This window comes from Chlorocebus sabaeus, chromosome 21, assembly GCF_047675955.1.
Source record: "Chlorocebus sabaeus isolate Y175 chromosome 21, mChlSab1.0.hap1, whole genome shotgun sequence".
NCBI classification, from domain to species: Eukaryota; Metazoa; Chordata; class Mammalia; order Primates; family Cercopithecidae; genus Chlorocebus; species Chlorocebus sabaeus.
The window spans coordinates 103,470,428-103,484,377 of record NC_132924.1 but is presented as its reverse complement, the minus strand read 5'-3'; the positions used below and the strand labels follow the sequence as shown (position 1 = coordinate 103,484,377).

At 41.8% G+C, this 13,950-nt stretch overlaps 1 protein-coding gene across 2 annotated transcripts in view; it reads left to right on the top strand.

The window, feature by feature from the left end:
- COPG2 (COPI coat complex subunit gamma 2) overlaps nucleotides 1–13,929 on the top strand; it is a 168,913-nt gene extending 154,984 nt beyond the window's left edge. For both annotated transcript variants that reach the window (XM_007982937.3, XM_007982939.3), the window contains exons 21-24: nucleotides 11,817–11,914; nucleotides 12,651–12,789; nucleotides 13,082–13,180; nucleotides 13,652–13,929. In XM_007982937.3, coding sequence (XP_007981128.1) covers nucleotides 11,817–11,914; nucleotides 12,651–12,789; nucleotides 13,082–13,180; nucleotides 13,652–13,782 — 467 coding nt within the window. In that variant the 3' untranslated portion in view covers nucleotides 13,783–13,929. The remainder of the gene's footprint in view (nucleotides 1–11,816; nucleotides 11,915–12,650; nucleotides 12,790–13,081; nucleotides 13,181–13,651) is intronic.
- Nucleotides 13,930–13,950: the final 21 nt, after the last annotated feature.

Sequence of the window (13,950 nt, the reverse complement as noted above, 5' to 3'; positions counted from 1 at the left end):
ACACTCACCCTCTGACTCTTGAAAAGGATTTCTCTTAAAGATCTACATTGAAACTTTTACCCTTCAGTACATGAAAGCGACCTGTACTCTAAACCCCCTTCATATCAGCCTGATAGCTTCCATACCCGTACAATATTTTCTGTTCTTATTTTAATATTTTCTATCCTTGAGGTTTAAATACTGTGACACAGGTGGCAAGATTCCACCTTTAGGACTGCCTCCAGTTACTCCCTGCTCCTCTTAGCCCCATGATGCATTCTTTTTGCTGTACTATAGTATTTTCATTATCTTCATTCATACTGTTAATCCATGCATCTTTCCTATCTTTTCATTATTATTCAGGATGTTTTCATCTCATTTTTGGATTTTCTTAAAGACTTTCTTAGTCCTACCTGGAAGCTCATTTGACAATCCGTTCTGCACCTCTTTTTCTCTTCTTTGACACTTTGAAGCCCCTGTGCCACCCATGATTTGTTCACCACTGTCTGTCTGGTGCAGTGAGCAACCCTTTCTAGATGTGGATATGCACCCTTCAATTCCATTTCCTGGTTCCCTTTCCCCTGTCTCAGCTCGGTTCCTCTTTACTCATTTCTGAACTTCTTTCCTCCTTTTGGAATCAGATTTAAGTATACTACTCAATGTACCGTGCCTCTCCACCTTTTTTTTTTTTTTTTTTTTTTGCCTTTTTCTAATATTCTATTCGGATGCATATAGTTGTCTTCTGACTTGCTTCTTTTCTACGTCACCCTTTTTCCCTTCTGTATCTTTGGTCCATCTTTAATCTTATAACTTTTCTTAATGTATGCTCTTGTTCTTCTGACCTCATTGTTTCTGGGTCTCCTTATTGTGAAGTGGATTTGCCCTGTGTTTACTTAAGTTACTCTGAAATGTTGCACATATTCTACAAATCATTTACCCACTGACTCTATAATAAATGAATGCTGTATTATTCTCTGGATGTTAACATTATCATGATTCCCAACCAGTCCTCAACCAATAATATTCATTTGTTCTGCAAAGAAAATCCCGATCTATACCTGTCAATCCTCATGTTTTTAAGGTTTCCACCAATGGCTTCTTATCAGGATTTATCTTAATTCATCTCCTTCTAACCTCCCCTAGCAAGCAGTCACTTAAGAAGTAAATTTCCCACTAAGACTTCAAGTGCCAGCCTATCCAACTTCTGTTCTTTTTTAGATTTCTGATCTTTTCTCATTCTGTATATGGTTCTTCTGCGATCTGACAGTTCTGTTTCTTTAATTTATACTTGATCTGTTTTCTTGTTTTTCCACCTACTCAAAACTGCTTTCTAATTCATACAACGTCCCATTTATTGACTTGCTATCCTCTGTTTTTTTCTTCTATCATGAGCTTTGGCTTAAGTATAGAGCAACAGCCATTTTTCCTATGATTATCTGTGACTATTCAAATAATGTCTTTCCATTTACAAACAACCTGAACATTTCCCTTCTACTCCTTTTCTCCTTTTTCTCTTTCTCCTTTGGCTGCAAACTCCTTACATTTTCTCCAGCATTCTTTCTTCATTCAGCTATATCATTTAGTGGATATAAGCATCTCTTTTGGATGTTATGTACACTCTTGATATTCAGCACTATTTAACCATCTTCCATCTTCCTTATTTCTCACTTTGTACTTAATCTCTTCTCACCCTCCATTCAGTCTGGACGTCCTGGGATCCCTGCTCTGACCCATTTTAAGTCCATCGCATTAATCATTCTCTAACCTCCCATTCTGTTGACTCCACCAATTGCTTCAAATCTTTTTCCAACACAGCTTTCTGGGCAGCAACGTATACTCCAATTCTTATTTGCTATGTTCTCACTCCCCTCTTTTCTCCCATGGTTGGTATCTAGCTTAACATACAACTCCACTGAACTTGTAATTCTGATTCTCGGTGCTCCTCATCCTGGCCCTCCTTATACCCTTCCCTGTTTAACATTTTGCAAAATTGCATTGCATGCTCAGCACCCTAACCTAAACCATGCCTTCTCCTTCCTTCATTTTAGCTTCAATTTTTCTCAAGTTTTTCCTTCTCTACTTTTTTTTTTTTTTTTTTTTTTTAATGACAGAGTCTTACTCTGTTGCCCAGGCTGGAGTGCAGTGGTGCCATCTTGGCTCACTGCAACCTCCACCTCTGGGGTTCAAGCAATTCTCCTGCCTCAGCCTCCCGAGTAGCTGGGATTACAGGCATGTGCCACCATGCCCAGCTAATTTTTTTGTATTTTTAGTAGAGATGGGGTTTCTCCATGTTGGCCAGCTGGTCTCAAACTCCTGACCTGAGGTGATCCGCCCCCCTTGGCATCCCAGAGTGTTAGGATTACAGGCATGAGCCACTGTGCCCAGGCTGCTCACTCTTTTTTTATACATATATTAATAGTTGCTCTTACAGCCAGTTCTAACATAATATTTCTTTTCTGAGCAAATCTTAACATCATACTTCAGCAAGTTCTTCCTAATTTCCTTTATTTGCACTGTCATATATATTAACATCAGCTTCCATCGATAATCACAGTGATGGATACACCCTTCTCTCAAGGTATACTCTTGAGGTATACTCCCTCAGTGCCATCCACCTGCTCCACACTAAATATAGACCACCTTCTCACCAAATAAACCACCCACCCATGCTTTCCAGTTGCTCTGTCAAACCAGTGTCTTTCGGGTACTGTCAGTAGCTTTGAATCAAGATTCACCCTGATCTTCCCCCCTAACCTTTCTATCAACCAAGCCCTTTAATTAAAACTTTTCATTCCCCCAAAATTAATACACCCACTTCTTCCTATCTTGATGTTGTATTTGCTTCAGATCTTTTTTAAAGAAATATTGCACATATAGTTGAGACTTCCTCGGTATCACTCCCCAAAATCATTTACCTCTCTCCTTTCCAAGAGAAAATCACTACATGAATCTGATACTTATCCTCATGCCTATTTTCATAATTTTACTACATATCCATAAATAATACGTAGTGCTGTGTTTGCAGTGCTGTATAAATGTATATGTATGTGTTCTTAATAGAAAAAAAAAATTCCCATCAAGACTTGAAGAGCTAGTCTGTTTTCTGACTCCTGCTCGTATTCAGGCCTTCGCTGCTCTTCACCATCTACACCACTCATTGCAATCTTCAACAACACACATTTCACCCATTAGACCCCTTCTGAGATTTGACAGATTTCTCCATTACAGTTCTTATTTGTCTTTTTGCAACTTGACCACTCAGAACCCTGCTCTAATTAATAGTGCTCCCATTACTTAGATGAAAACCCCTTTCTTCTTATTCTATTACGCTCTATCATATCTTATCCATTTTGGCTACTAGCATTAAATTATCATAGCAACGGATATAGCATTATACTCTTGAGGTTTACTTCCCTTATGATTCCCTACCAGTCCTCAAGAAATACAATTAATTTCCTCTACAGACAAACTACTCACCTACCCTCCCTACATGGTCAATGCCCACGTATTTAAAGGTTGCTAGCAGTGCCTTTTTAGGAGAATACATCTTAATAAAACTCCCTTAAACTTTCTTATTAACCAAGTTTTTAACCAAAAATTTCTACCTACAGCATCAAGAGCTAATCTACTAATTCCCATTCCTGCCTGGGTCCCCGAAGCTCTGTTAGATGCACCATTCATTACCATTGGGCCTTCCCACCCAGTTTGACCACTTGGGCCCATTTTGAGATCTTAGCAGTTTCCCCTTTTAAAAACACAACTGGTCCTTTACTCAGTCAGCTCTCTCTTCCTTCTTATTCCATTGTAACCTTGGTCCAAAAATGGTTCCTTTACCCACCAGTCAATATCTGCCATTCCTCTAGTCATCCCCTCACATCCGCAGGAACTCTTCACTTTCTTCTTCCATTCCTTTCTTCCTTATTTTGCCCCAGACAATCATGCTGCTGATTCTTCTATGTCCCTCCTTCTTTCAGCTATCACCTGTGTGTCATTCTTAGGTACTCCATGGGTTCTTCTGGATACTCCCCTCCCCTTGGGCACTCGCTGCTTAGCCCACTGCCCTCTGCCCTTGCCACATTCTCCATTGCATTTGCCTGTGCTTTCAGATCTGCCTACACTTTCATAGGATTCTTGCCACTGGCCTGCCCTTTATGCCCATCCCACTTAGCCTCTCTCACCTCTCACCATACTGACCAAACACATTACTTCTAACGTTTTTCCAGCAAAGCTTCCTGGACAGCAAAACCTTATACCCGTGTTCTTACTGTGCCACCTTCTTACCTTACTGTCTTCTTCTTAATACACAACTCTGACAAATTCCCAACTCTCATTTCCTAATGTTCCCATTTAGCCCTCTTTAATGCCCTTCCGTATCTGTTGTTTTTCTACACTGCATGTTCTGCACCTCCCCCCCCCACCTCATTCACATGTCCTCTCACCCTATTTAGCATCCAGCCTCCATCTTTTGTTCTCTCCTTCTTTGCGATTTTTGCATACAAGTCTCCTCAGTTGCTTCTCTCACTTTTGGCAAGTCCTAACATTCTTAATTTTTGAGTACATCCTTAATGTCCTTCTCAGAACGTTTCTCCAGATTTCCCTTTGGAGGCTTCCCCTGTATAGCCTAACCTTTCATAGTGATGGATACATATTCTTTTTGAGGTTTCCTCCCCTCATATCCCCACTCTCTCCCTCATTCAAAACCAGTTTTCTGCTCTTCAGATAAGCCTTCCCTTCCCCTTAGATAGCATCTAACCTGGCTTCTTTCTTTTCCATCATGACCTTTCGCACAAGTATGGTGCCAAATACCTCCAATTAGTATCATTGACACTTTTTTTGGTCAATACTAAGTGATGCCTTCTCATCTGGAAGCAATTTTAACTTCACTATTGTACACCTTTTTATTTTGCCTTATAAAAAATATATTCAGCATCCCTCCTTCATTCAGAGACTCTGTGTATGTCATTTCCATAGATTCAGTACTGTCTTTTGGATAAACAGATCCCTCACACTCAACACTTACTGTTCAGACTGCACCACGGATCTGAGGTCCAAAGCTTCCTGAACAGTGACCCCTCATAACCTCAATTCTTACCTAGCCACATTCTCTCCTTCCTCTATCTTCTTGAGTGGCTGTGACTGGATTAACGTAAAATCACTCTACCAGAGTTGCCACTCTCCCTGTCCCAGTATTCCTCATCCCGTCACGCTTCAGTGCCCTTCCTCACTGGCCCACTTCCTGTGCTGCAAGTTCAGCCTCCAGCCTCATTCATTTATCCCTTCCCTTTTGTATCCTCCATCACCTCCATTCTTTCCGTCTCTCCTGCCCTTTCATTCAAATCTCTTCAGTTGCTTCTTCTAATTTTCAGCTAACCCTAACACGACAGTTGCTCGAAGAGGCTCTTTATCAGAATTGTTCCTAGCCTGCCTTTGTCTAAAGCAGTGGTTCTCCAACTGCAGCTGGTTAAGACAAGCTGCAGGGCCTTACCCCATGATGTGGTTTGGATCTGTGTCCCCACTCAAATCTCATGTCGAATTGTCATCCCCAGTGTTGGAGGTAGGGCCTGGTGGGAGGTGATTGGATCATGAGGCCGGTTTCTCATAGATGGTTTAGCACCATCCCCTTGGCGCTGTTCTTGTGATAGAGTTCTCACAAGATCTGATTGTTTTAAGTGTGTGGTACCTCCTCCCACTCTCTGTCTTTCTCCTGTGAAGTGCTGGCTCCCCACCATTCACCTGCTGCCATGATTGTGAGTTTCCTGAGGCTTCTTCAGCCATGCTTCCTGTACAGCCTATGGAACCTTGAGCCAATCAGACATCTTTTCTTTATAAGTTACCCAGTCCCGGGTATTTCTTTATAGCAATGTGAGAACAGATTAATGTACCCTGAGTTTCTGACTGACTAGGTCTGGGGGAGGGGAGAAGAATTCAAATTTCTAACAGATTCCTAGATAGTGCCATGTAACACATTCTAAGGAGCACTGCTCTCAACTTCTCCCTCAACCAAGCCCTTTAATTAAAAATCTTCCACTAAGGCATCAAGAGCAAGTCTACTGACTCATTCCTATTCAGGTCTTTCCTTCTCCCCCATATGCTAGTCACTGCAGTCTGGCCTTATACCTACTATATTTGGCCAGTTGGGCCCATTCTGAGATCTGGCGGGATTCTCCGGGCATCTTGATGGCGCTGTGGTCTTTCTTATTACCATGCCACCTTTTCAGAATCGTTATCTAGTTTATATAATGCTCCCCTTAGCTTTAACTCCTCTTCATGTCTTTTGGCCCAGATACGGGACTGTCTCGCCAGTCAGTCCTGCCATTCTTCAAATGACCGTTTCATCTGGAGGCAACTATGATGTTTTCTCCTATTCCTTTTTTCCCTGTTACCTGTCTTGCCCTAAAGATGTATGCTACCTTATCTTCAGCCTCCCTTCTTTTAACTGCCATCTATATTTCATTCAGATGGACTCCGTCTCCTCCTGAATGGCACTTCCTAGCCAGATTCTCTCTAGTAGCTGCCTCTCATCTGTAGAAAATCTTCACATGACAGAGTAACTTCTAAGAGTAACTTTATTTAATACAGCACTTTCATGATATTCATTTGTTTTTCCCCTTTGGTGATTTGCCCTCCCTTATCTTAATTATATAGAGTATAATTTCATCTACTATCGGTACCTGGAAACAAAGAAGTTTTACCCTTTAGATGGGTTTCCAATGTAATCTCCAGCCACTCCTCTCCCAATATTAGTCATCCATTCTACAAACTACTCAAAGATCTATCCTGGTGTCTTTAAGTGCTGCCCTGTTAGGGCTCATCTTAATCCACCTCCTTCTAATCCTTCTAATTAAACTTCTCACAAAAGCTTCCCATTACTTTTCAAGCACCTCTTCTTCCCATTTTATCTACTGCTTTTCAAAGTCTGCAATTAAGAGCCAACATTTGATGAAATAGACCCACATTTAAAGGGTTTACAAGATTTCCCATTCTGGGAAACACTTTTCTCATTTTACCTGTCCATGCCACTCCACCTATGCATACCTACTCTTTGTATAGTTCTCCCTTTACACAGTTTCCAGTCTCTCTTTATTTAATCTTACAATTATGGGGCTGTATCCCTCCTGTCAAAACCTGCCAATCTTCAAATGACTCCATCTCTTCTGCAGGCTCTTCCACTATTTTCCCCAGTTGACCCTAGAAAAACAACTGTTACTTAGTCACTTGTTTTTTCAGCTACAATCTTGTGTATCATTCTCATGGATTTAGTCTTTCCTTCCTCGTCACCTGCACACCACTCTGAACACTTGCACTTTCAGTTCATTCCAGACCTTCATAGGGTTCCTGCCACTGCCTATGGCTAGAATCCATCCCATTTCAACTCCTTGACCTTCCACTCTGTTGGGCACACTTGCTGCTTCAAACATCATTCAAGCAAAGATTCCCAGATGGCACTTCCTCAGGACACCAGTTCTTATTTATCTCCTTACTCTGTACATTCTCTTTTCTTCTTAACTCATCTCTCTACTGCATATGCAGCGCTGCCGTCTTCTGGTGTTCCTCATTCTGGCCCTCTTTAATGCCCTTCCCTACCCATACTTTTTTTTGTTTTTTTTTTTTTTTTTGGAGACAGAATTTCACTCTTGTCACCGAGGCTGGAGTGCAGTGGCCTGATCTCGGCACAATGCGACCTCCACCTCCCGGGCTCAAGTGATTCTACTGCCTCAGCCTCCCAAGTAGCTGGGATCACAGGCACCTGCCACCATGCCTGGCTACTTTTTGCATTTTTGGTAGAGACAGGGGTTCACCATGTTGGCCAGGCTGGTCTTGAACTCCTGACCTCAAACGATCTACCTGCCTCAGACCCCTGAAGTGCTAGGATTACAGGCATGAGCCACCGTGCCCAGCCCCTACCCACACTGTATATTCCATACTCCAGCCTTATCCTACATCTTCTCGTCTTTTAGCTTCCAGCCTCCATCTTCTCTTCCCCTGTGATATTTTCATTCATGTTTCCCTAGGAAATGTCTATCACTTTTAATCAATCCTCACATAGCAGAGTAACTTCTAGGCAACTTCATTGGAACACTGTGCAATAGTTTACAATATCTTAACTGTCAGTCATCCTTTCACTTGCCATCTCTCTTTTCTTTTTTTTGAGACAGAGTCTCACTCTGTCACTCAGGTTAGAGTGCAGTGGCGTGATTTTGGCTCACTGAAACCTCCAGGATTACAGGCATGTGCCACTACGCCCGGCTAATTTATGTATTTTTAGTAGAGACAGTGTTTCATCATCTTGGCCAGGCTGGTCTTGAACTCCCAACCTCAGGTGATCCACCCACCTCAGCCTCCCAAAATGCTGGGATTACAGGTGTGAGCTACCGTACCTGGCCCATCTATAGCTTTTTATCAGCATTCACCAGTTAATAACTTTCCTGCCAAGCAAGTCCTTTAATTAGCCATTCCCTCAAAAGCTTCAAGAGCTAGTCTATTGCTTCCTCCTACTGAATTCCTTGCTCCTTAGCCTTTCTGTGTATTTCCCATGCAGTCGACCATTTAGACCTAGAAAGGATACCCCATTCTAAATCTTTATTCCACACCTCCTCTGCCAGTTGGCCCTTCCTTATGTAATATTTTCTTTCTTTTGCTTTCAGTCTCTTTTTTCTTACTCTCTTATGACTTTTGGCCCAGCAATGCTGTCTTACCTTCCCATTGATGTGTGTCATTCCTTACTGACTAACTCCTTTTCATCTGAGGACAACTCTAATGTTGCTTTCCTAGTACCATTCCTCCTTCCCTTTCTGAATTTGTCCTAGAGGAAAACCTTCCCACCATTTGTACAGCATTCCCACAGACTCAACACGATTTTCCAGGTAGGTGTTTATTGCTTATTTTGACACTCACTGCCCAACTTTCCTCGATGTCCTACATGCTATACTGCACCCATTCCTTCTCAGTTCAGTCCAGACCTGCATAGACTGCTGCAGTTAGCCTGTACAGATCCATCTCTTTTGCCCTCTTTCTAATCTTTTGCCCTAGTGACATACCGTTTTCTTTAATTATTATTCTAACAAAGTTTTCTGGAAATGCCTCATAAGGGTCTCTTACTTTGTCATGGTCTCACCTAGGTGGTTGAGACCTGGCAGCTCCCTCCCACCTTTTCCACTCTGCCCTTTGCCACACTGCATGTTCTGTACCCTGGCCCAACTCACATGTCCCTCTCCTGTCTTAGCTGCCAGCATCCATCTTTTCTATAATTCACTGGGTTCTTTTCTTTCTTTTTTTTTTTTTTTGAGCCAGAGTCTCGCTCTGTTGCCCAGGCTGGAGTGCAGTGGCGCGATCTCAGCTCACTGCAAGCTCCGCCTCCTGGGTTCATGCCATTCTCCTGCCTCAGCCTCCCGAGTAGCTGGGACCTGTACAGGCACCGCTGGGTTCTTTTCATACAAATCTCCTTAATGGTTGACTGTCATTTTCAGTGAATCCTCACAAGACAAGCCTAATTTCAGAGACCAGTTTTAATGCAGGGCATTCTTTCCTGATTCCCTTTGGTGTTTGTCTTCCTTTGTTTGTGTAACTCTTATCTTTACATTATGGCAGTGCATTCAGTATTTTCTTGCCATGGAAAGCCCCCCCCCCGCCCCGCCTCCTCGCCCCATTTCGTCATCCTCTGTAGCGGCTTCAATAGATTACTACCTGGACTTCCTCAGATCCCTGTAACCTCTCATTGTATCAGTCAAACCATTTAAGTAAAAAATTCCCACCAAGGTTTCAGGAACATTATCTCTACTAACACCATTCGTATTTACTTCCTTAATATCTTTCTCTGTATCAGGTCCTTACATATAAGTGTCTTCTGTCTTTACCTCCACATAAAACCCAGCCCCTGTGCCCAGTCTGTGATCTACCTTCATACCTGATGTTGTCTCTTTATTTCTCCTCGTTTGCTGTAGCCTCTCTGCTTAATTGGAACCACACTGGGTTGCTGTTAGCTATTTGCTTAATGTCTCTCCTGACTCTTCATTCTAACTTGATCATGACCTTTTCCCTACCATATCCTGTATCTCTTTCATTGTTTAAAAAAAAAAAAAAAATGCCTCACCTGACCTATTCTGGCCTTGTGTTAACTTTCACTTCTTTCTTTCTTTCCCCTTCTCCCTGAAGAAAATCCTGTCTTTATTAAAGCACACTTGTTCTTTCCTCAACCCCTAATAGCACTGAAATTGAGTCTGCAGACTTGATAGGTTCATTCTTTCCTATATGGGGCAACCCACCGCCATCATCTGTTTTCAGCGGATTCTGTTGAATCCATCTGCTCTCTGAATTCAGACCCATTCTTCATAGTCCCCACCAGTGGCTTAAATTAGGCACATCTTGTCTAGCTTATCTCTAACCTTTCAATCTCTTGACTGCCTCAGCTCACCAGAGCCTGTTGGAAAATCATTTGAAATACAAGGTATTTTACAATTTATTCCAAAACAAATTCTCTTCTCAGCGCCTAGGCATTAGCCTGCCTCTTACTATTTCCAACTGCCCCATGGACTTTCTGGCCTCTTTCCTTTTGCTTGTTTGTACATCTTCCTCTGCTTGCCAAAGCTCTTTTGCATCTTTTGAGAGCCAATTAAACTACTGTGTCGTTTAACATTTTTTACAGTTTTCCCAGGCTATTGGTTAATCCTGCACCTTCACATGGCACTCTCTTAAAACTTAAAGGATCTATGGCATTGAGTTGTAATGTCATAGATCGCACACACACAGCCTCACACGCTTACTTAACTCCTAGACAGCTCCTAGAGACAGAGGTCATGTCTCAGTCATCTTTTTATCCAAGTGTCTGGCACATAAGCTTATACCTTTACATGTAATGTCAACATGTATTGACAGTCACTACATGTGTGGATGGATGAATGGATGGAATTTAAAGTCAAGACTGAGCAGATGAAAGTCTTATTACCCAACCTGTCATATATGATCTTTACATCTGAGCCCGTTCTTTCCTCTCCTTGCCTATCCCCCAAATAACTTTTTAACTCCCCCAATATGTAATATTTTTGTACCTATAAGCTTTTTCCAGACCATAGATAAGATCCTAAATGCCTTTTCTTCATCCCTGCTTGCTAAGTCCCCTTCCTCAAACATTTCAGAAAATCCTGTCTTCTTTATAAAGACTTCACTTTCCAAAAATGTACCCCCACCTCCATTTCTTATTACTTAACACCACTCGTGTGAAAACATACAACTGCCCACTTGCTTTTCCATTTAAGACACTGACTTTACCAATAATAGAAACTGATTACTGACCTCCTCACTTTAGGCTGAAGGTTGACAGATAAAGCAAGTTCTGTCTGGTGATTTGTAGACCCGCTATCAGTCCACAATCTAAAGATAGTATTGAGATGCTGATGAGATTGGTCAATGTTAATCTGATAATCTGTATGCTTTTTTTACCATCGGTTTTTTTTTTTTTGGTCAGGTCCTACAGCAGTGGTTCACAAAATACTATTTTTCAACATTTAGGCCTCTTTGAGATAGGCATGGCAAAAAGCCCCCAAAAGGACCTCTCTGCTGCTTTCTTCATACCAATAGAGAAACAGTTTGCCCATGTTATCATTCCTGTACTGCTGTAACCCACAGCGTGGAACAGACTTTACATTCATGCTTTGTGAGACTGCCTTTCTGACCCGCTTGCAGGCTGCTTTTGAGAACCACTACCCTAGAAAACAGGGCATGTGTATTTAACTAGAAAATGTGGAACACAATGCTGAGTACAGGTGGCACTTCCTAAGAAATGATGGAAACTTCTCGCTTGCACTGCCCACTGATGCAGGTTTGCCTGCCTTCTCCTCCAGTTGCAGGCACCTTTAGCTGCACCATGAAGTTTACAGTCCGGGACTGTGACCCTAACACTGGAGTTCCAGATGAGGATGGGTATGATGATGAGTATGTGGTGAGTCTTCCCAGCAGAGAGACTTCCTTTGATACCTTCGCAACACTAAGTGACTTCTGCCTTGAGAGAACATTTTTCTAGGAGCATCTGACATAAACTTACGGGATTTCTATTCTTCTGAAACAGATGACAACTTAGGAGGACCTGGACTAACCCTCCTCTGTAACTGGACAGCATCAGGCCAGAGATAATTGAGATTTACCACTTCATCATTAAAACAAACTCACCCTTTTTTTTTCTTTATAATAGGGATAATTAAGAAATGAAAATAATTACATGATTTTCATTGAAATCAGTTTTATTTAAAATGATTTGGGGTCGGGGGTTGGTTTTGTTTTTTGGTTTTTTGTTTTTGCTTCAGCAACTGTTAGTTTATAGCCAGATCATGGATTAAAAAGCCTTCACAGAATGGAGGGAAAACTTTTAAAAATATCAGCCTCTTAGTGAATGATCAGAGGGTACTGTGTGCCCAGAACTCAGTGGTCAAGTGTGGGTACAACATGACTACTCTGTACCTCAGGGCTACAGATGTTGATCTGAATTTGGCTCTTGCCAGATGTTCTGTTTTCTTGCTTTCCTTTGCTAAGGGCTCCAGCATTAGATTTATCCAGACTACAGAACTTAAACTATTTTGGTGGTAGAGTTTTCTCTAGGCTCCAGAGAACTATATTAATTCCTTTATCTTTGCCCTATAACAGAAAGGACTTTTCTTTACTGACTGCTTGTTACCCCCTAGCTAGAAGATCTCGAAGTGACTGTGTCTGACCACATTCAGAAAGTACTGAAGCCTAACTTTGCTGCTGCTTGGGAAGAGGTGGGAGATACCTTTGAGAAAGAGGAAACCTTTGCCCTCAGTTCTACCAAAACCCTTGAAGGTGAGACCCATTTTGCTATCAGTATATTGCCTGATAGCAGTATAACACCTAATAGGTATATTTGTTACTCCAGAAGAACTCCTTGTAAAAAAAAAACTTCATAAATCTCTTACTTAAAAGGCCAGCACCCTGTCTTCATCATCTAACTGATCAGCCATTTTCTAGTCCAAGTAGCCTCCCTCTACACATCACCAACAGCCCCTTCCACCCCAGCTCCCAGCATATACTGGTGCAGAGGGAGATCCCTGTGCTTTACTTTCCTAATACTGTCTCATACATCTTCTCAACACAGAGGCTGTCAACAATATCATCACATTTCTGGGCATGCAGCCATGTGAGAGGTCCGATAAAGTACCTGAGAACAAGAATTCCCATTCGCTCTATCTGGCAGGTAAGAAGCTTCCATCAGATTTTCCTTCCATTTTCTTACAAAGCTTAATAGGATATAGATGGGCATCTTACGCCTTGCTCTTGTCCCATCATCCCATTATATGAGCCACGATGTGAAACCCAGTCAAAATGAATTAATTTGTTTTGCATGCTATTCTTAGTTATTCTTTTAAGATGTACATTTGACCTAAAACACTTAAATCTCTCCAACAGATACCAAGGCCACCACCAGCATTCCTTTTGAGTACTCCAAATTGGTATTTTTGAATACCTTCTATGTACCTGGTTTCATGGGAATATAAAAAATATATATTTGGAATATATATTTGGAATTTATGCGTAGGATTCAATTTCCACAAATCTCTGGAAAACTAAACTAATAGAAAGGAGATGCAGGGAGAGCATGATAAATTTCATTATCCAGTGCTTGTTTTGGGTTCTTAATATGGTTTTCCTCACTTTTTTCTCTCAGGCATATTCAGAGGTGGCTATGATTTATTGGTGAGGTCCAGGCTGGCCTTAGCCGATGGAGTGACCATGCAGGTGACTGTCAGAAGCAAAGAGAGAACACCTGTAGATGTTATCTTAGCTTCTGTTGGATAAAGGCTTACTGGACAAGAGGAAACTGATGTACACTTCACGGTCAGTGGGCTTTTAGGCTAGTGGCATCAGTTTCCCAGAATCACACTTTTGAAGATGAATGACTTTGGAGAAGCAAATTAAACATTTGGCCCTGAGCCAGCAGATCAAGCAGGTGTCTATCTTTGTGCA